The sequence below is a fragment of the Narcine bancroftii genome, chromosome 8, assembly GCF_036971445.1.
Source record: "Narcine bancroftii isolate sNarBan1 chromosome 8, sNarBan1.hap1, whole genome shotgun sequence".
NCBI classification, from domain to species: domain Eukaryota; kingdom Metazoa; phylum Chordata; class Chondrichthyes; order Torpediniformes; family Narcinidae; genus Narcine; species Narcine bancroftii.
The window spans coordinates 34,399,555-34,421,059 of NC_091476.1; the positions used below are offsets into that span (position 1 = coordinate 34,399,555).

The 21,505-nt window shown below is 41.3% G+C and overlaps 1 protein-coding gene across 4 annotated transcripts; it reads right to left on the reverse strand.

Annotated features, from left to right (window-relative positions):
- Positions 1–6,357: 6,357 nt before the first annotated feature.
- Positions 6,358–20,440, reverse strand: LOC138740585 (uncharacterized). 4 transcript variants are annotated; one of them, XM_069893426.1, is made up of 4 exons: positions 19,804–20,440; positions 19,272–19,325; positions 15,310–15,356; positions 6,358–12,207 (listed from the first exon to the last, which is right to left on the reverse strand). In XM_069893426.1, the coding sequence occupies exon 4, from the start codon at positions 10,678–10,680 to the stop codon at positions 8,977–8,979; it is 1,704 nt and encodes a 567-aa protein (XP_069749527.1). In that variant the 5' UTR covers positions 10,681–12,207; positions 15,310–15,356; positions 19,272–19,325; positions 19,804–20,440; the 3' UTR covers positions 6,358–8,976. The 4 variants fall into 4 exon arrangements, with proteins under 4 accessions (XP_069749527.1, XP_069749526.1, XP_069749528.1 ...); XM_069893425.1 differs by lacking the exons at positions 15,310–15,356; positions 19,272–19,325; positions 19,804–20,440 and adding an exon at positions 13,887–14,229; XM_069893427.1 differs by lacking the exons at positions 15,310–15,356; positions 19,272–19,325; positions 19,804–20,440 and adding an exon at positions 12,754–13,044.
- Between the last annotated feature and the right edge of the window lie 1,065 nt (positions 20,441–21,505).

Here is a 21,505-nt window from a genome sequence, read left to right on the forward strand (position 1 = left end):
TCTATTTTCTACATGATTCCATCACTCAACCACACACAGAGCAATTTCCAAAATTATATTAAGCTGCCAACTGCATTCCTTTGAATGAAGGAGGAAATCAAGGCATCCAGAGAGAACCTATGCAATGACAAGAACAGACAAAATCCATACAAACAGCACTTGAAATTCAGGTTTGAACCCAGGTTTCTGGAACTTTGAGATAGCAGGTCTATTAGCTGCATCACGTCCTGCCCCACTGTATTGTCTGTCTACCTGACTTATTTTGTTCATGCCTATCCTCCTGCAAATCCCAGATCATGGAGCAGTGCGGTTTCAAATCTATTCCTCGCTTCAGTTGCTGCAGTATTAGTAAGGGTTCAACAGTTCTTTCCAGTGATCTCCCACACCTCTTGCATTACAATGAAATGGAGGGCATTTCACTGATCTATTTGTTTTGCACTACAAATGGTCTTTGCACTGAAATTAAAGTTAACATATCAAGCTCAAAACTCCTCAGCAGGACATGGAAAAAGAAGAAATGAGCATAGATATCAGAGAAGATGGGAGAGAGCAACAGATGAAACAAAGATAATTTTTCTATTCAGGAGAAATAACTTGACTGTTAAGGGATAATTAAGCTTCTTTCTCTGTAATATTGCTGAAGTTGTTAGATGGTCTAGCCCACTGGGACATATCCAGCAAGACAAAATATACAAATAAAAGAGAAAGGAAAGAGGTAACATTTCAGTCAGAAATTTCCATACCTGATGCAAACAGAAAGAAAGATTATTTATCTTAAGATGGAGAATTTGATATTGAGTCTGCAGTTTACGAATCAAAAAGTTACACAAGGAAAAGCTCTGCAACATTTTATCTTCATTTGCTATGAAATTTCAGTTGCTGTGTAATCAGGATCAAAGCTGATCAGGTACCAAGGTCACTGGCATATTGGCGCACAAAGAATGAGTCGATCCATGTTAGTACGATGCCTCATTAATTACGAGAATAAGCAAAAACTACTGCATGCAGACCAAACAATCATGAATCCAATTTTATGACCAAAGACCAATCTAAAATGGGGTGGCATGGTTTGCGTATTCATTATCGCAACACTATCACAGTGCCAGCGACCCGGGTTCGAATCCAGCACTGTCTGTAAGGAATTTGTACATTTTCCCCTCGTCAGTGAGAGTTTCCTCCCACCACTCCAGTTTTCTCCCACCTTTCAAAATGTAGGTTAATTGGGATGTTTGTGCAGCATGGGCTTGAGGGCTGGAAGGGCCTGTATGACTACATTTGTTTAAATTTTAAAATGCACTTTTAAATTTTAATTAATTTAAAATCTCAGTTCACACCAGTTAGAAAATGTATGAACAAAAAATACTGAAAACATTGGATACCTATAACAAAAACAGGAACTAAGAAGTGCACAGTAGATTGGGCAGCGTCTGTGAGCAGCAAAACTGAGTCAACATTTCAGACCCATGTTTCAGAGCATTCTTCTGTTATGCCATTTACTGTTTCCTATTCTCATGAACAGACTCGCCAAGGCAAATAGCGCCTTTGGAAGACTACACAAAAGAGTCTGGAGAAACAACCAACTGAAAAACCTTACAAAGATTAGCGTATACAGAGCCGTTGTCATACCCACACTCCTGTTCGGCTCCGAATCAAGGGTCCTCTACTGGCATCACCTACGGCTCCTAGAACACTTCCACCAGCGTTGTCTCCGCTCCATCCTCAACATTCATTGGAGCGACTTCATCCCTAACATCGAAGTTCTCGAGATGGCAGAGACCGAAAGCATCGAATCCACGCTGCTGAAGATCCAACTGCGCTGGGTAGGTCACGTCTCCAGAATGGAGGACCATCGCCTTCCCAAGATCGTGTTATATGGTGAGTTCTTCACTGGCCACCGTGACAGAGGTGCACCAAAGAAGAGGTACAAGGACTGCCTAAAGAAAGATCTTGGTGCCTGCCACATTGACCACCGCCAGTGGGCTGATCTCGCCTCAAACCGTGCATCTTGGCGCCTCACAGTTCGGCGGACAGCAACCTCCTTTGAAGAAGACCACAGAGCCCACCTCACTGACAAAAGACAAAGGAGGAAAAACCCAACACCCAACCTCAACCAACCCATTTTCCCTTGCAACCGCTGCAACCGTGCCTGCCTGTCCCGCATCAGACTTGTCAGCCACAAACGAGCCTGCACCTGACGTGGACATTTTACCCCTTCGTAAATCTTCGTCCGCGAAGCCAAGCCAAAGATTCTCATGTAAGTTGTCTTCACGTCTCCTGGAATTTATTCATTGTCTGGTGCAGACTCATTAATGTGAGTTTAAACATAATAAAATGTCACCCTGAAAAGTCTATCTGAAGCAGCATTCTTCATGGTCGTAAAACATGGAAAGGATTTTGGAATCGCATGCATAATCAGTAATAGCATCAGATACCAACTTAATAAAATTCCATGAATAAATTATGTAAATTTTAGTTGATTATGATACAGTTCTGGATGGATACCTCAGCTTACATTTAAGTTATTTACAGCGATTAATTATTTATGGGTTACTGAGTGATATTAACAATTATAACGAGTGGAAACTGGACTCAACCCAATTATGATTTCAACCAATTATTTGGCAAAAGGAAAATAAATGTATGACAACAGGCTAATATTTAATATAAAGGCATTGCTAATTGAAAGTCATGACACATGGAAAATGAAACTTTAAATAATGGGGTTGTCTTGCACCATTTTCTTCCAAAGATAACATCATCAGAAGTAGTTATTCTTTTGTCTTTTTGGACATTGCAGAAGCTTAGGAGGGAACGTTGCCACATCTCATGTCTGATGCCACAGGGAAAGCAGGAGATCAGTAAATGGGAGAGGATGATAATGGAGTACATGCTTGTTGACATTTAGTGGTAATGATGATCCTAAAAATACATAAGATTGACATTGATCAGTGAATTAAATTGATATTTTGTGAATGTAATGTTAACTTTGTCTGCATGTTCTCAAAGGTGACCATAAAAGAAGCTTTCTATGGACAAGTTGCACGGTATAAACATTGCTCATCTTCAATGCCACGGAAATTAATATAAATCTAAGTGACATGGCTTCATTACTGGCAACTCTTCCAGAATGTGAGACTGTGCTCAGTGGGAAATCTACCTCATCATGTACCGTGGAGGTCCAACGTTTAATCTTATTTATCAGCTGATTTAGCAACGAAGTCATCAATTGGCATGAGCGTTTGAACTAAGAATAGAAGACAAAATGGATGCAATTCCTAGCTTTCTTTTTTTTTGAAATCAATCGATAAATCTCCCACCCAGCAGAGCCATCTTTCTTGATTTGACTTGCAGAATCATGACTTTATTGTGCCCATTTCAGTCCATCCAAAAAATCAATCCATTTAAAGAGGAAACAGAAATTACAAACAGTTTCTCCTTATAAAGGATTAATTGCTGGAAAAAGAAAATGACATTTATATGTAAATTGTCCACATGAAATCACACCCAGTAATATAACAGTTAGGGCACACCAAATTTGATTGACATTGGAACTGCCCAATTAGCTCCACTTTAGCATATCCAGCAGTGGGAAGGTGATCTCCTGTGTTCTGAGGGAATGCTTTTGAGAAGTCAACACCAGGCTTCTGTCATAAAAGCATAACGTGTTGGATATACTCAGCAGGGAAGACAGAATCTGTGCAGCGAGGAACAGTCAACATCTCAAATCAATGATTTCATTTGAACTGAAGTAACTTAGAAATTTGCATTTTTTTTGAGAAACAGAAAAGAGGAAAAAGTGGAGAGAACAAAGGGAATGCCTGTGATAGTGTCAGACCAGGAGACTCAGGAGAGACTGAATGACACAAGCGATCGTGATACCATCGATGAAGTGGTGAAAACTTTTTCATTACCGACAATGTTTTGAAAAGATTTAATTGGAAGAAGGTGAATATAAACAAAAGAAGAGGGAAAATAAGAAAGAAAAATATATTGTTCGAACAGTAAGGTATACACTGGAGAAGTGAAGCAACAAAGAAGTTGAAAATCTGATATAAATCTTTTTCTGTGAAGAAAGAACAGAGTAAAAGGATTTTGGTTAGATGATTTTTCATCAGAATTGGCTGATATAAGCTGGAAAGAGCTAAAGTATTGAAGTCATTGTTCAATCCTGAGGACTATTGTGTTGGTCAGAAGATGTGAATTTGATCCTTGAGCTTCATTGGTACAGTGTAAGACAGGGAAGACCATTAGACCTTGGATCAGAATAAGGTTATTCAGCCCATTAAGTCTACATGCCATTCAAATCATGGCTGATGTTACCCGAGCTACATTTGGTTTCTCTAATGTTGGACACACATAAAACTGCATTTTACAGTTTCAGAATTGTCTTCTGATGGCACAGCCACCACTGGTTCTGCTCAGATGGTCTTACAATCATCCTCTCATCCCTCCATCTTCTCTGAAACAGAAAAAAATAATTTGTGCAGTTTTGATGAAGAGAAATTCACTTGAAACTTTGAATGTTTCTTTTGCTGGACCTGCTGTATATCAAGTGTAGTTTGCATACAAGTTACCATCTGGTTTTGACAGAATGATGTTTTGGCAATCCAAGTTAAAAAGGGTGAAAACCATCCTGACTGCTTCTCATTGCTCTGAGACAGACCCATCCTCAAGCAGCTGTTTCCAAACTACTTGTACTTATTCTGGTAAAATTTGCTTTCACCTCTTTTGACTCCCGTTTTATCATCCTTCTTTGCATAATTATTCAAAATCTGGTGATATCATATTTTTTACCACAAAACACTCTGGTAATGATATTCCTTCTGTCAACCCAACTTCATTCCGTGAAACAAATCTAGAATTGTCATCTCCTTTTTCTCAGATGATACATTCAGGACAGGTAAAAAATTTTCAAAGTCCAGTTTAGGAATTCTACACTGCAAACTTATAACACACCGATTCTACATCATTAATATTCAAGCAACTGAAATCTTCCAGCATTAACTGCCTTTGTACTTCTGCATGTGAGAAATTTTGAGATAGTTATCTTCCAAAGTCTATTTATTGACAGTCTTATCCCCAACTTTTGACTTCTCATTTGTCCTGAAGATCAATTTGTATAGTATCATTTAATGATCTTTCTAAAGCAGTGTTTCCTTCAAAGAGCTGCAATTGTTTACTCAACCTTTATTGTCATCTACCTCCTTGTTCATCTCTCTCACCTGTTAATCTGAAAAATGTGCAACCAGGATCACTGAGCTTCCAACACTTTCCCTCTTTTAGCCTTATTTTGACATATTACTGTTTATTACTGTTCCATTGTCTTTCAATGCGCTGAATTTATTTGTCTTATTCAATATACACTGAGCAGGTGGGTTTTTACCATTAAGCGCATGCAGATTACTTTTTTACCTGTTTCCCAACTTTGCTTTCTCTGCCTTTCAAACTCTTTTGTTAATTTTAAGTTCACTGTTTCCAATTCTTTCTTTTTTAATCTTTTTATCAATTTTCCACAAAGAAAAACATAGAATAATATGCAGAAAACATGAAAAAGTAATATACATTGTCCTTGAATATAACAATAAAGCACTGTCAAATTAATTCAACATTTCCATAAATTGACAGTTACATTGAGTAAAGAAATAAAAAGTTAATGCATAAAACAAAAAAAGCATCTAACTCCGAAGAAGGAAAAAAATAAAAAAGGGGAAAAAAACATAACCAACTGGTCAATTCATTCTGAGAGTAATTTCAAAGTAGGTAGAAAAGGGATTCTTCCTGACTAAACACGACACACTCGGAGAGAGGAAAAAAAATCAAACTGGAAGTGGTTCAATTTTACTGATGAGTTTGTCATCAAGTTTTTTTGAAGTTAAAGGTAGTATCAAATGTCCGACACTTCTAATTTTTTTCTAAATCTAAGCATGACATAATGGAGGAAATAAAGTAGGCGGATTGCAATCTTTCCATTTGAGCCTCTGGCTGCTGGGCTTGCTCTTCCTCCTACTCCTCTCGGTTTGATCATTGCAAGGTGGGGATGGTGAACCTGTCTAACCTGAAATGAGAAATAAAAAAGGCAGACCTATGCTCAGGTAGGGCTCATTTGGAGAATCCAGACAGTGCTCCTACAAATCAATAGAGACAGAACAATGAATTTAATGAACAAATGAAAGGAAACAAGGGGACAGAAGGTTCATGCTTTTCAGAAAGACTCAAGACTTCATTTGTTTGATCCTTGGCATGAGCTGAGATGGCCTGATTCCCAGTTGGATCTGCTGAGGCTCTGAGACTAAGAGAGCCACCCTCCTGCCTTGCTTACTGGCTTGTGATTCTTTGCAATTTCTCCTGAAAAAATACAAGAGATATTTGTTACTGGCTGAATAATAACATTCTTCACTTATAGCATGTATACTTGGATGAGTAGCTGGGTGCACGCCTGAGAATCCTCGAGAGTATGGGTGGATGCTTGAGTCAGATATTGTATTTTGGTGTGTGCCTATGCTTGCCTGAGCACATTACTGCATACTTGATTGTGACAGTGTGTTATGGGGAAAGCCAGCATGTTGAAAACATGTGTGAGAATGTCTGAGTGTGTGAGTGTTGATGTATGTGTGGATGTGTGTCTGAGCATGTGTTTGTGTACCTGAGTATTGTTAGGTCTGCTTTGTTCATGAATGAGTGAGTCAGACACCAGACTGAGTCGAAATCAAGGTTCTTTGTTCTTTATTGCCGGATTGTAACACTTGCAACTAACAGTGTTAGTTGGAGAAGGCGCATTCTGCCGTTATCAGCAAGTGGTGTTTTTTTTATACCTCAGGATACGTACTTAGTAAATTATCATACCATGACATTGTCCAATGAATAAACTGTTGCTACCCTTCTCTGTTAGCCTGCTGCACATCATTCTTGTTAGTGCAAAGCTTATCTTGAGTGTACAAGGTCACATCTGCATTCTGTTACTCCTTAGTACTGGGTGACTCCTTCTCCGGTCCCATCTCATGATGTTTTTACCTTACAATCCCTCCTTTGTCCTCTTTAGAGGACAATCTTGCCCTGACTACGCTACCACCACATTACATTAGTTCGCCTACTATTGCCAAACTCTATACGGGTTCTGTTCACGGGGTTGTCCGGCTGGCGGGCGAGGGCTCCCCCCAACCCTCCTTAGCGTATACCCCCCATCCGTTTCCCCGATCCCATTGCCCGTTTACAAGTTTTTTCCCCGTTTGCCCCCAAGCAAATAACTAGCTATCCCTTCTAAGCATTAGTAATTAGTTAAGATAAAAGTTAACATTCGTGCTACAGTCTATTTTATAACATCTCCTCCCTGTCGCATTCTTCATCCGACTCCAGATCGATCTCAGCATTTTTTTGACGTCTCCTTTGAAGTGAGATAGTCCCGCTCCGCAGCCTGTATAGCTTGATATTTCGGAGGCAGCTCATCGTGGTTGGCAAAGGCTCTCTCAATGGTCCTCGTGACCAGCGTTCGAATGCATGGAATACAACAACAGCCACAAGTGATAAAAATGGATACAGAAATGAACAATCCTAGGAAAAGTTGTCCCAACATTGTGCCCCATTTCCCAAACACTCCATGTAACCAGGACAAAACAAGGTTAGAGACTCCAGACTGGGCTTTTAATTCCTTCGCCAATGCCTTAAGTTTTGTCAGCCCCTTAGTGAGTGACCCATTTGCCCTGTGTTATTAGAGATAGAAGTGCAGCATAGATCGAACTGGAAGGTGCTATCCTTGTCTTTATCTATCTTCAGAATAACTTTGGCCCCGCATGGATCCGAACTACTCTGTTGGCTTGTTTGGCAACCCATCAACAGGAATGCCCATAGGGCCCTCGGCATTGTCCACATTTGTGGACTCAGATCAGAAAGATATTTGTCTGAGTCCCCGTGATCAATATTTTCTCCTTTTATGGGTCGGTCTCTTTCTACTTTCTCATTCACTACCCAGTCCCATGCTTCAATATTCAGTCTGATAAATTTCCCTCCCTCCGAGGTGGAATATCCCAGGATTTCTGTCTGCCTGTATTCACACCCCATCGCTTCCTTCACCATCGGACCCAACTGTCGGGCGTGGTGATCTTTGGCAATACCCAAGGTTACATGTGGCACACTTTCTACTCCTAAGCAGAACCACTCCATTTGTTCTTCTGTCATGACAATCATAGCAGCTATTCCCTCCTTACCCACAAAGATAAATGGACAATGTATCATTTCTGTCTTCCCTTCTTTTAGAGAGTCCCACCTCCCCTCATACTCCTGGTCCGGATGGATGGTATAGTTTAATGTTACATGCATAGGATCTAGTGGATATTGGTAATCCCCATACTGAGGAATACTGGCCCTCCACTCAAAAAACTGTTTAATCAACCCCGGGCCTGGTTCATCATACAGTAGTCGACTCCACAGAGTCTTCTGAAGCATTGGTTGGAGTCATTACTATAAACTGTCCTTCCCTTTCTAGTGTGTCCCCCGGGTATGTTAACCGAAGGCCCTTCTCAGAACATTGTATAGTTATTCCCAGTTTAGTAAGAATGTCCCTTGCCAATAAATTAATGGGGCAACTTGGCACAACCAGGACAGGTGCTCTAACCCTTTGTCGTCCAAATGTCATGTCGATGTTATCTGTATAGGACTGTGTTTCTCTTATCCCGGAGAATCCTATTGTAGATAATGTTTTGCCCGAATATGTGCTCCCTGGGGGCTGTTTAATCACGGTCATAACCGCTGCCCCTGTGTCAATCATAAATTCAATTTTTTCTCCATTTACCATCCCCCAAATTTTCGGTGGCTCCCAGGGAGGTGTGATTTTTGATTCTCCAGGGCCCCGTCAATAATCAAATTCAGCACTTTCCCAAATATCGTCATCACACTGGGGTGCCTGGACTTGTTGATCACTCTGCCATCCCCCAATTTTCTGGGGCCGATCAATGTGTCCACCCCTACCCCTTGCTTGTCCTCTTAAATTTCCTCCTCTTCCTCTATAGCCTCTAGACAGTCCTGCTGGTAGTGTCCAGGATTTTGGCAGTGCCAGCATAGGGTATGTTCTCCTCTATACATGGTACTTAGTGGTCTTTCCCAACCATTCCTTACTTGGGGTCCCGGATTTATCACTGGCCCCATGGCCTGTGGGACTATCTGTTGGGCCGCTAATTTAATCCCTATTTGTTCTATGGCTCTCATCAATTTATCGGTTGTCTTGTCCACTCCCTTCTGGGATGCACTTTCTGACTTAGCCTGCTCTGATTGACGATGTCGTTTGAGTGCATGTGTCAGGTGTCTTTTCCACAAGTCCTCTGACATCTTCTCTAATCCCACAATGTCCTTTAATTTTGCTTGAACCGGACCAGGTAGTCCGTTTATTGTCCCATTACAAAAATGAGCATTTCCCAGGGGGCTGTGGTCGGGTCTTTCTCCAGTCCCTGTCTCCCATAAGTCCCATGCTCGAGAGAGGTACTCGTGCGCAGTCTCCCCTTCTTTTAGTTGGAGGGTTACCAAGGCGTCCAAACTATAGGGTGTAGGGAATGTTTCTCTAAGTGCTTCCCAAAATCTATTTCGAAGTGGGTCAAATTCTATTTCATCCCCCAATTTACTACTTCTAAGGATTCTCTCTATTTGCTTCAGGGCCCCTTCTGCCTTTATTTTTATCATGATAGTTCTGACATCTGCGAGTGCTAATTGTTCTTGACAGGTTTCTCGCTCAAAACAAGAGATCCATGGACCAGCCCCATTACTCAATGGAGGAAGTTTTTTCATTAGACTCTCTAAGTCCATTCGTGACCAGGGTACATATTTTTGATTTCCCTGCCCCGTGATCAGCAATGGGCATTGATGTCTCAATTTTGGGGATTTCTGTTCCTTTTTTACTCTTGGAATACATCTATTTATTCCCCCCTGTTCAGACACCTCTTCGTCACTATTGTCACTGTCCCCGTCAGGTTCTGATGTCTCAGAGTCAAAGGTATATCGTTCACGTTCGTCTCTAAGATAATTTTTTCGGTTAGAGTCTAGTGGTTTCACGTCTTTCTCTTTCGTCCTAACTATGTCCAGGCGGGCATGTCTACTCTTCTCCCTCTTGAGTTCTTTTATGCTACTTTCCTCCCATGGTGGGTCGTATCTCGTTTCCTCATCTGTACTACATTTTTCGTCCTTTATTCCTATTACTGTTCCTCCAGCTTGGAGTTCAGCTGACAGTGTTGTAGTTATCTTTTCCATTTCCTTCAATACACCTACCATTAATTCTTTTTGTTCCTTACTGATCTGCCCCAGCACATTCACATCTTTGTTTAAGTTTTTAACGTTATCCTGAACCTTTTTCATGTTCCTTTTCTGCGTCTCTAAGTCTTTTTCTATTTTCTTGGATCCCGCGGGGGTCTCGACATCTATTACTTCCCCTTCTATTTTTAGTAATGGGGCCTGTACCTTGTCTGACGTGTCCCTATTCCCGATGTTCCTGTCATGTCCTAGTGTTTCAATATCTGGATATAAGGGACGTGACTCCTGGGTCCCGTCTGGGGTGTCAGGGGTACCTTGTGACTCCACATATGCATAGGGCGGGGGTCTACAAGCTATTTCTATAGGGGCCATAATAGGTGGGTTATCAGGGAGACCAAATTCTTCGAATATAGCTAGGACATTGCGGTACTGCATCTCCTTGTCTCTCATCTTTTTTTTTGTGCAGACTCTCGATTAAAGAATTTCCTTTCTATGTCCCGTTTGTATAATTGTATAAGACTCACTTATAAATGATTAATTGTCAGAGTACATACATGACATCACATACATCCAGAGACTATGAGAGAGAGAGAGAGAGAGAGAGAGAGAGAGAGAGAGAGAGAGAGAGAGAGAGAGAGAGAGAGAGAGAGAGAGAGCATAGCGAGAGAAAGAGATAGAGAGGCAGATACACAGAGCACGAGAGATAGAGAGAGAAAATGCCTTGCACTGGCCCCACTGGGAGAAAAGTCTTCAGATTAACACTTTTGTTTCATGGTTACACCTTTAAAAGGTTCTCATCCTGTGATCACTAGTCTGGATCAGATTGGGTCTCCCACCATTGGGAACCATCACTCCTTCCTTCCCTCCCACCTCGAGTGAGCTACACGTCAGCCCACAATGTCTGCCCTGATCCCACAATGGTGGGGGTGCGGGAAAGAGGGAGGGAGAGAGGATAAAACAGGATCCCATTTGATGCGGAGCTGGAATTGTGGGCACAAAATTAAAACCAAATTGTATTTCTCTGCCCTGCCCCACCTGGGGATTTCAGGGCAGCACCGCCACAGATTGGGATTGGGAGGGGGAGTGGGTGAGAGAGGAGGGGGGGGGAGAAGAGAGAGAGGGGGAGAGAAGAGAGAGGGGGGAGGGTGAAAGGAGGGAGGGAGAGAGCAAACCCGGACACTTCGTGGCTGGAAACTGGAAACAGGCACTTTTCCTTTCCCTTCTGTGTTTTGTTTCTTCCAGCTTATCTAAGACCCTACGCTTTAGAATTTTGTTTCCCTCACCTGTCAGGAACATCTTAGCGCTCCCGGGAAACCACCCCATCTTCCTCCAGCGATCTACACATTTTCGGAGAATTTTTTATTTCTCCAATGTCACATTACTGGTATTTCGCTTCCCTAACTCCTGATTAATTTCCCTAATAACTTGGTCAAAGGTCTTAGCAGACAATTGTGCAGCCATTGCTGCAGGGTCGCTTCCTAATGCCTCTTTTAATTTAGGTTCTTGTCCGTTTAGGGGATCTATGTTAACGAAAATCGCTTTTAAAAATGTCTCTTTGCAGGCCGGATGAAAAAAATTTTTTAGTGAAACAGTCTCTAAGTCTGGTCCTCCGGTGGACCTCAGACTGTCCTGTATACTCTGATTGCTCGTCTTCCACTCTCTGTTTTCCCAAAGAGGTCTGAAAGTTAAATTACAACTAGGAAACCAAATTTTTTGGGCTATATTTTTGTCCAGTTTCCCTGTACCAATCTATGAATTTACGTAACTTTATCTCCTTGGTGATGCTGGGAATACCCTCATTTAACTTATCAAAAATACTTCGAATAAACCGGGTGTCTCTTAAGATTCTGTCAACTTTTTCATTGATATCTCCTACCTGATCCGGACACAGCTTTTGCAGCCTTTCGTCGTCGTCCTTGTTCACCAGGCAGGCGTCCCTGAGTACTCTTTTTGTCGTCTCAAGGTCTCTAATGTCCGCTGTGGTATTCCACCACGGCGAATTGGGGAAATAAATTCTTAAGTTTTCAAGTGTACAAACATTATCATACCTACCGGACATTTATAAGTGAGTCTTTTTATACAATTGAGACCAATAAGCCTGAACCTTCGTTTTCTTTCAAAGCCCAACCTTCACGTGGGAGATTTCTCCTCTTAATAACCAGTTTAGGGCAGAAAACTCAGGTCCCCAATTGTTCATAGACCACCTTCTCACTCTATTGGACTTTGCAACGACACAATAAAGACTTTTTAAACTCTAGTAGTTTGTCGGCGAAGCACTTATCAAATGTCACTCAAACACCTTAAGGACTTTTCTTTTATCTGTAACCACTTACGTGTTACAATCCTGACAGGTGACGACCTTCAATTATGGTCATCTAATTTGTCCAATCTCCAGTTCTTACTGACAATCATAAAGATTTTAAAAGAGAGAATTTTGTTAAAACAGGCTTCTCTGGACCTTTTTATCAGCCGGCTGAGATGATTGTCAAGAAAAACAGAAACCGTCGTCCAGTGTCCACTCACCCATCACGTCGGGGTCACCAAATTGTTAGGTCTGCTTTGTTCATGAATGAGTGAGTCAGACACCAGACTGAGTCGAAATCAATGTTCTTTGTTCTTTATTGCCGGATTGTAACACTTGCAACTAACAGTGTTAGTTGGAGAAGGCACATTCTGCCGTTATCAGCAAGTGGCGTTTTTTTTATACCTCAGGATACGTACTTAGTAAATTATCATACCATTCGCTGGATGGGTCACGTCTCCAGAATGGAGGACCATCGCCTTCCCAAGATCGTGTTATATGGCGAGCTCTCCACTGGCCACCGTGACAGAGGTGCACCAAAGAAAAGGTACAAGGACTGCCTAAAGAAATCTCTTGGTGCCTGCCACATTGACCACTGCCAGTGGGCTGATATCGCCTCAAACCGTGCATCTTGGCGCCTCACAGTTTGGCGGGCAGCAACCTCCTTTGAAGAAGACCGCAGAGCCCACCTCACTGACAAAAGGCAAAGGAGGAAAAACCCAACACCCAACCCCAACCAACCAATTTTCCCCTGCAGCCGCTGCAACCGTGTCTGCCTGTCCCGCATCGGACTGGTCAGCCACAAACGAGCCTGCAGCTGACATGGACTTTTACCCCCTCCATAAATATTCGTCCGCGAAGCCAAGCCAAGCCACATTGTCCAATGAATAAACTGTTGCTACCCTTCTCTGTTAGTCTGCTGCACATCATTCTTGTTAGTGCAATGCTTATCTTGAGTGTACAAGGTCACACCTGCATTCTGTTACTCCTTAGTACTGGGTGACTCCTTCTCCGGTCCCATCTCATGATGTTTTTACCTTACAGTATCGGCAGCACTTGTGAATGTGTGAATTGGTGAGGCAGGGTGCGTGTGTGAGGCTGGGGTTGGCAATTCCTGGGAGAAGAACCCTGACAACACAAGTTTTCATGTTGAAGATAAGATTCTTCTTGACAAAATTAAAGTTCTGGAGTTCTTACATTGACATACCTTATGAAGTCATGCTGTTTGTCTGAGGTTACTTCATACTTCTCAGATTGTCACTTCTGGAAGAATGATCAACCACCATCATCTGCATGTATAACCTAATATTTTTTTCTCCCGGGACACCTAGCCTCTTCACACATAAGCACTTACCTTATGCCAAGGATTTTGTTGACTTGATCCTTCAGATCACACCTGGCATGCAAGGGTTCATCCCCTCCTTCAACTGGCTCTCGCTGATTTCTGACAATCCATGAAACAAAACTACAAAGTGTGGTGCTGCAGTAAATCAGAGTACATGGTGTAATGTTCCAAAAATAAAGTACAGGGTGTGAAAACTGCTTTTACCAATGAGAGATCCATTTCAGAGTCTGATAACAGCAGTAAAGAAATTGTTCTTGAATCTGGAGGCTTGTGCATCATCTGCCTGATGGAAGGGGTGACCAGAGTCTACAATCCTGGTAGAGGAAGTTGAATGGAATGGGGGATCATTATTTAAACTCTGACGATGAGTAATATATCTGTGCCAATGTCTAGCAATAATTCTGCCCTGCAGTGGCTGATGTTGATGCTTCAACAGAGGCTGAAACCAACCAAAGAACATGATTCTCTGGAGATTCAACCTCAAAAATTAAACCCTTGGCAAATGTAACCCAGGAGCAGGCTGTTACTGAAGGAGCATAGATAGATGCTATCTGTGAACAGACTGCTACATCCAAGAACAAAGGAATATGATGCATGAATTAATCACTCTTATCCAAAAACAGAAAGATGCCACCCAGCGAGAGATTGGTTCCATCACCAGCAAGTTGTTGTTTTGACAGAGCAGAGACTTGAATCCTATGAGAATACTAAGCACTGAAGAGGCAGGCCGTTATTTTGTATGATGTGATCGTCAACTCTGGTTCTGAACCTTGTGTTGTGTGATCTGGATCACTGCAGTTAAGGACATTTCTTCTGCCCAATTCCATTGCACTCCTTTTAACCTTTTGGTTACTGTCAATTATCTCACAGCTCAGTCATGAATGGCAGAAGTATGGCCATCAGTGCTTCCTGCACAAGAGCTCATTGTCAACATCCACTTAATTATTGACTCAAAATTGGAGTTAAACAGGTGGTCAAACCTTTTAAGGTCTTGGTGGTCAGGGATCAGCTGTAAGAGGCTCTGCTACCAATCACACCCCCAACACTGATCTGGGAAGATTGTGAGGGCATAGGAAACCTTGAACAGTGATTTCCAAGCAGGGAGACAGAGTCTCAAATATTCAGGCAAAACGTTATATTTGTGTCATTTTTTAAGGTTGTGTAATTCTATCCACTTGAGTGTAAAGAGTGTTATACATTGCTTTTCTATTTTTCTAACTGTAGTAATACTGACAAACACAAAATAAAGCAGTTTGGTCAGGAGAATGTTAATGCTTGAGGACCTAACATGTTTGAAGATGTGACTGGATCTTTGGTGCAATATCTCATCTCAAGAATGCTGATGCTAGAGCAGAATGACAACTTAGTAATAGGTTTGGAGTATTTTTAATCGATATTCATCTAACTCAAACTAAGAATCCAGCATCAATACCTTTTGACTGCGAGCTCTTCCTGCAATTTTTTGTTTGCAGAGTAATCCTGTAAAGTGAATCCATTAAAAACCCACCATTAATATTTTGCAACCTTTTTTATAGAACATAGAACACTGCAGCACAGTACAGGCACGTTGGCCCTCAATGTTGTGCCGACCCATGTATTAGTTTAAAAAGAAGTAGTAAGCCCTCCCTACCCTGAAACCCTCTATTTTTCTTCCATCCATGTGCCTGTTTAATGCCCCCAATGTTTCAGCCTCCAACACCATCCCTGGCAAGGCATTCTAGGCACCCACAACTCTCTATGGAAACAAAAACTCACCCCTGATGCTTCCCCTAAAATTTCTTCCCTTCACTTTGTACATATATCATCTGGTATTTGCTATTTTTTTTCCCTGGGAAACAGGTGCTGGGTGACTCTTAGAATCTTGAAGACCTCTTTTTAGTCTCCTATCATCCTTCTACACTCCAAGGAGAAAAGTCCCAGCTCTGCTATCCTTGCCTCATGCGACTTATTTTCCAATCCAGGTAATATCCTGGTAAATCTCCTCTGCACTCTCTCCATAGCTTCCACATCCTTCCTATAATAAGGTGACCAGAACTTAACACAGTACTCTAAATGTGGTCTCATCAGGGATTTGTAGCATTGCAACATGATGCCTCTACTCTTGAACTCAATCCCCCTATTAATGAAGCCCAGCATCCCATAGGCCTTCTTAATTATCCTATCAACCTTTGTGGTGACCTTGAGGGACGTATGGATTTGGACCCCAAGGACTCTCTGTTCATCTACACTTTTAAGTGACTGACCATTAACCCAGTACTCAGCCTTCTGGTTTGTCCTTCCAAGAAGTATCACCTCAGACATCCAAATTGAAATCCATCTGTCACTTCTCTGCCCAACCCTGCATCCTACCTATATCCTCTTGTAACCTTTGACAGACTTCAGCTCCACCCATAATTCATCCAAACTTGGTATCATTCACAAACTTACTGACCCATTCTTCTGCCTCTTCATCTCGGTCATTTATAAAAATCTCAAAGAGCAGGGGGACAATGAACAGATCTTTGCAGTTCTCCTCTAGTCACTGTCCTCCAGCTGAATAATTTCCTTCCACTAGTACTCTCTACTTTCTACCTGCAAGCTAATTTTTTTATCCTCACAGCCAAGTCTCCATGGATCCCATGCCTCATGATTTTTTGAATGACTTTCTCATGGGGGGGGGGGCCTTATCAAATTCAATATAGACCACATCTAATGCCCTCATCAATTTCTTTTGTTACTTCATCAAAAAACTCAATTAGGCTTATGAGGCACGGCCATCCTTTCAGAAAGCCATGCTGACAGTCCTTGAGCAGTCTATACTTCTCCAAAAGCTCATAGATCCTATACTTAAGAATCCTCTTCAATAGTTTGCACACCACTGACATATGACTCACTGGTCTATAATTCCTAGGATTCTCCCCATTACTTTTTTTTAACAGGGGGACTACATTTGCCATTCTCCAGTCCTCCAGCACCTTCCCAAAGAGGACTCAAAGATCATTGCTACTGCTCCAGCTATCTCTTCCCACAGCAACCTGGGGTATATTGCATCTGGCCTCAGGGACCTTTCAATCTTGATGTTTTTAAAAAGATCCAATACTTGCTCTTCCTGAATCTCTACATTATCCAGCAAATAGCCTATTCTATTCTGACCTCACCCTGATTAATGTCCTTTTCTCTTGTGAGTACTGAAGCAAAATATTCACTTCTGGCCTCCCCAACTTCCTCTGCCTCTGGGATCATGTTGTCTCCTTTATCCTTTGGTCACCCCACCTTCATCCTCATCATCCTTCTGTTCTTCACATACGCATAGAACACCTTGGGGTTTTCCTTAATCCTACATGCCAAGGTCTTCTCATGCCCCATTTGAGCTCTCCTTTCTAAGGTCTTTCCTGGCTGCTATCTAGTCCTCATGAAGCCTTCCTGTTTCCTACTTCCTATATTTAATATATGCTTCCTTCTTCCTCTTGACCAGCTGCCTCACCTGCTTCGTCAACCATGGTTTCTTTTTCCTACCATCTTTTCTCTGTCCCAGTGGGACAAAACTATCCTGAACCCAGCACGTAGTCCACATTATTTTCTGCTTTCGCCCTTGAACATGTTTCCATTTTACTCTTGCAAGTTCCTGTCTGAACCCATCATAATTAGGTCTTCCCAAATTAAATACTTTTCCATTTTGTCTATTTTTATCCTTATCCATAACTATGCTAAATCTCAGGGATTTGTGGTCACTCTCACCAAAATGCTCACCTGACCAGGTTCATTGCCCAGAATGAGATTGAGTTTGGCCGCACATCGCGCGGCAGCAGACACGGTCAGAGATCGCCAAAGTGACTCCCAGGACAACGAACCAGCTAGGGCAGCATCACACCAACAGCCCTAAAATGGCATTGGTCAAGCTGCCCAGCTAACTCAGCAGAAACAGCATGGGGAAGAAGGGCATTCATATGCATGGATGTTCCCACCCGCTATTGTTATTCACATGGCTGACTCAGTCAATCAGCAAAAACGGCGGGAACTTGAACAGTATAAAAGCAGCCTTTCCAGCCCTAAAAGAGTGAGTGAGCTTAACCTGACACAATGTGTTTGTGTGTTTCTTCATAGCAGTCGGCTAGACTCCAATATCTAGTTCACATGAGGCAGTCTACAGCATTGTGCAGAACGTGGAGGTCCCCTGACTGCAGGTCGCCTGCAGCTGCTGAGCCCCTCGCTGGTCTGCCGCCATGGTCACCATCCTATCAGGTCATCTCCTCTGTTTCTCCTTCTCATCTGGGTGTGTTTCTCTCATTTCTGATTCCCTGAACCGGTCTGCTGGTTCCCAGAGTCTGCAACTCCTTGCGAACATCATCATCTTGGGCACAGACCCCGAGGTTGCAGGATTTTAATTAAAAACAACCTCACCTCCTTTAACAGCCTTTTAAAGCCTGTATGGAGCCACCAGAATTAGGAATGGGTGGTTGGACCCTATGGAACAGGACTGACTCTCCCAGGTCAGCACCAGCTGCAATGCTGTCATTTCAGGATTAAGAAATATTATGGTTTCTTTCAAATGCCACATGTATTTCCCTATTCACAAATACATGCAAGCAAACTGAGGATTAACGACTTGACCTAAATAGCATGGATTGTTTTTAAAAGTCCATATAAGCCACTGGTCTGATAAATTCTCTTTGAGCATCCAATTTAATCCTTTCAAAACCAACAGATATTTTCATTTTCATTATAATCTTCACAAATTGCTTTTGTGGACAAAGCAATCTTTTGTCAATGCTTTTATCTCACACTTGATGCAAAAGAATAATCATAATTTGGCAGGGAGTTGACACAGTTCCCAAAATCAGGAGGCATTAGATTTCTTAGGCCATAACATTGCCAAGTCAACAACTATTACCCATTCATCACTATCATTAAGAACTTCACTGTCTGAAGTTGCTCCTGCAATGCGACTTTGAATAGGCTGAAAGAATAATTAACTGGGTGTAAAGTGCCTTGATGGACGGAGGTTATGAAAGATTCTCCATTAATGTAAATTATTTGTAAAGATGTTTGACTGTTGTCACTGCATTGATATGCTCATGGCATTGGTCAGCGATAAGCTTCATGGTTGGAAGCTGGTCCAGAGTATCAAGGAGCAAATAAAAATGATAGTAAATGGACTAAAGTTAATAGTTAAGCATCACAAGAATCCCACCGATCATGTAAACCAATTATTATTTTGAATATCTTATTTTAAATTTAATAGACTCGTAAAATTCAAACCATATAATTTTTTTAACGTTCATGTAACATATAGAGTTTGTATTTATCCCCCCGCCATCATACAACTGTAAGTACAGTCAACTAAATTACACTGATACAATTAAATTAAAAATAATGTTAAAAAAACTCAAAACGAAACTGAAAGAAACACGTCACCTGCATCATGTCCCAATTCTTTGATCACATTCATTTCCTTTCTGGGACAGATTACTACAATACAGAATATATTAAACATCAGTTTAAACATATATTAAACATAATTTCTGTGGAATGAAGTGGCAAATGATGCCAGTACAAAATCTATATACTCCGACATTTGTGAGGCTGGAGACATCAGTATATCAGTGGTATGGAAAATGAACTTCTCTTTCTGACATTTTCATTTGGACTCCCAAGATCTACCAACAAAAACACACATGGTTTTCAATGCATTTCCAAATGCTCTTTGTTCAGTTTGATGCATCATGGGCAATTAGTATAGCACAGTACAAGCCTTGCGGCCCACAATGATGTGCTTATCTTTAACCTACTCCACCATCAAGCTAACCATTTCCAACCTTACAATCCATAACTCTCTATTTTCTTTGATCCATGTGCTTATTTAAATCTTTTGATTGTACCAGCCTCCACCATACCCCACTGCAATGCATTCTAGGCACTCACCTCTCTCACTGTGTGAAAAACTTACCTCTGAAGTCTTCTCTTAACTTTTCCACATAATTTTAGAGGATATCACGCTTTTTTTTTCCTCAGAGCCTTTGATAGGACCTTTTCTCTCTCTTTCTGGTAACTTATTGCCTCAAAATAACCTACCATTAATTGAATATAACTTGAGTCATAATGCTGATAATTTTTGTGTTGGGAAGGTCACTGGTCACCAATATTGCCCAAGGATTTGGGAGATTTTGTTCAGAGAGCATAGATGTTTCCTCTCCACTGCAGAGAGATGTTTGCTGTGTGAATCTATATCTCCAGAGGGATGAACATCACTGCTGTCTGCAGAATATGAGCTTACTGATGCATTTGAGGTATTTTCCTGAGATTTCCGGGCTCAGATGGAACATATCCCAAGCTACTGTGTTTAAAAGAAGCAAGAGAGAAGACTATGGAGGCTCTAACCATCATTTTCCAGTCTCAGTGACTAGTGATTGCAGAGGACTAGGGAACTACAAAGGTTGTTCCATTGTTTAAAAAGAAGTGAGATAAACCAATGAATTGTGAGGCAATTAGCTCAACTACTCAACTATAATACTTGGTGAATAATGGAGATTAATTCTAAGGGATAATGTAAACCTTCATTGAATGAAAAGAAATTAATTAAGGATGGTTCAGGTGGACCTGTTAAAAGTAGGTTGTGTCTGACTGATTTCACTGTATTTTTTAAGCAAGTAACAAGAGCCAATCAGGAGAGGGCATTTGATGGATTGAGTTTTGCAATACTTTTGACAAAGTTCCTCATGGCAATCTGATCAAAATGTGGCAAATTGGATCCTAAATTGGCAGGAAGTAAAAACAATCAGTTCATGTGTTTTTACAATTTGAAGTCTGTATGCAGTGTAGTTCAAAGTTTCAGTGCTAGATGCCTTACCATATTTAGAATCAAGAATATAAATAATTTATCTTAAATATGGGGACGTAATAAAACATTTTCATGTCGTTCATAGAATTGATTTATAGTGAAGAGGAAGTTTTTGTCTCCAGAAGGATATCAATGGACTGGACAGCGGTGTGTGGAAATGCAAAAGGAATTCAATGTGATGCAATGCATTTGGTAAAGTGCAACAAAGGAGAAAAAAAATAACAAATGGAAGGACACTGAAGTATTTAATGGAACAGAAGGATCTTAGAGAATATGTCGATACTTCTTTACAGTAAGCAGGGCAAAGTGATAAAATAATTAAAAGACGTGGGATTCTTTCCTCAGTTTGTCAGACATGGAACACAAGAGCAGAGAGGAAATGCTAGGATTGCATTTAATGCTTTTTTGGCTACATCTTAAGTAATGTGCGGAGTTTGGGTGGGCATATTACATAAAACTGAAAATGGACACAGAGGATATTGATAGAGTTAAGACATTTTAGTGAAGAGGAAAGATTGGATGGGCTGTTATTTCTTCTTTGAAATTTAGGATTTTGAGAGGAGATTTAACTGAAGTAAAAAAATGAAGATACTTGACAAACTGGATAGGAAGGACGTATATTCCGAACCAGAGGATCAAAAACTATCAGACAAGATCGATGGCTCCACTTGGGCCATGCATTTGAACTATTTATTGAGTAATAATCTGAAATGCATGGGAGTTCCAAACATAGATGGTTGGTAGCAGGAATTAATTCACAGAATGTGACGGAAGAAAGAAGTAATTGACAGCTCCGATCTGAGGCAAGAAA

Coding starts and splice junctions, on each gene's coding strand:
- LOC138740585 (XM_069893426.1), bottom strand. CDS start 10,680: ATGAGAGACAAGGAGATGCAGTACCGCAATGTCCTAGCTATATTCGAA.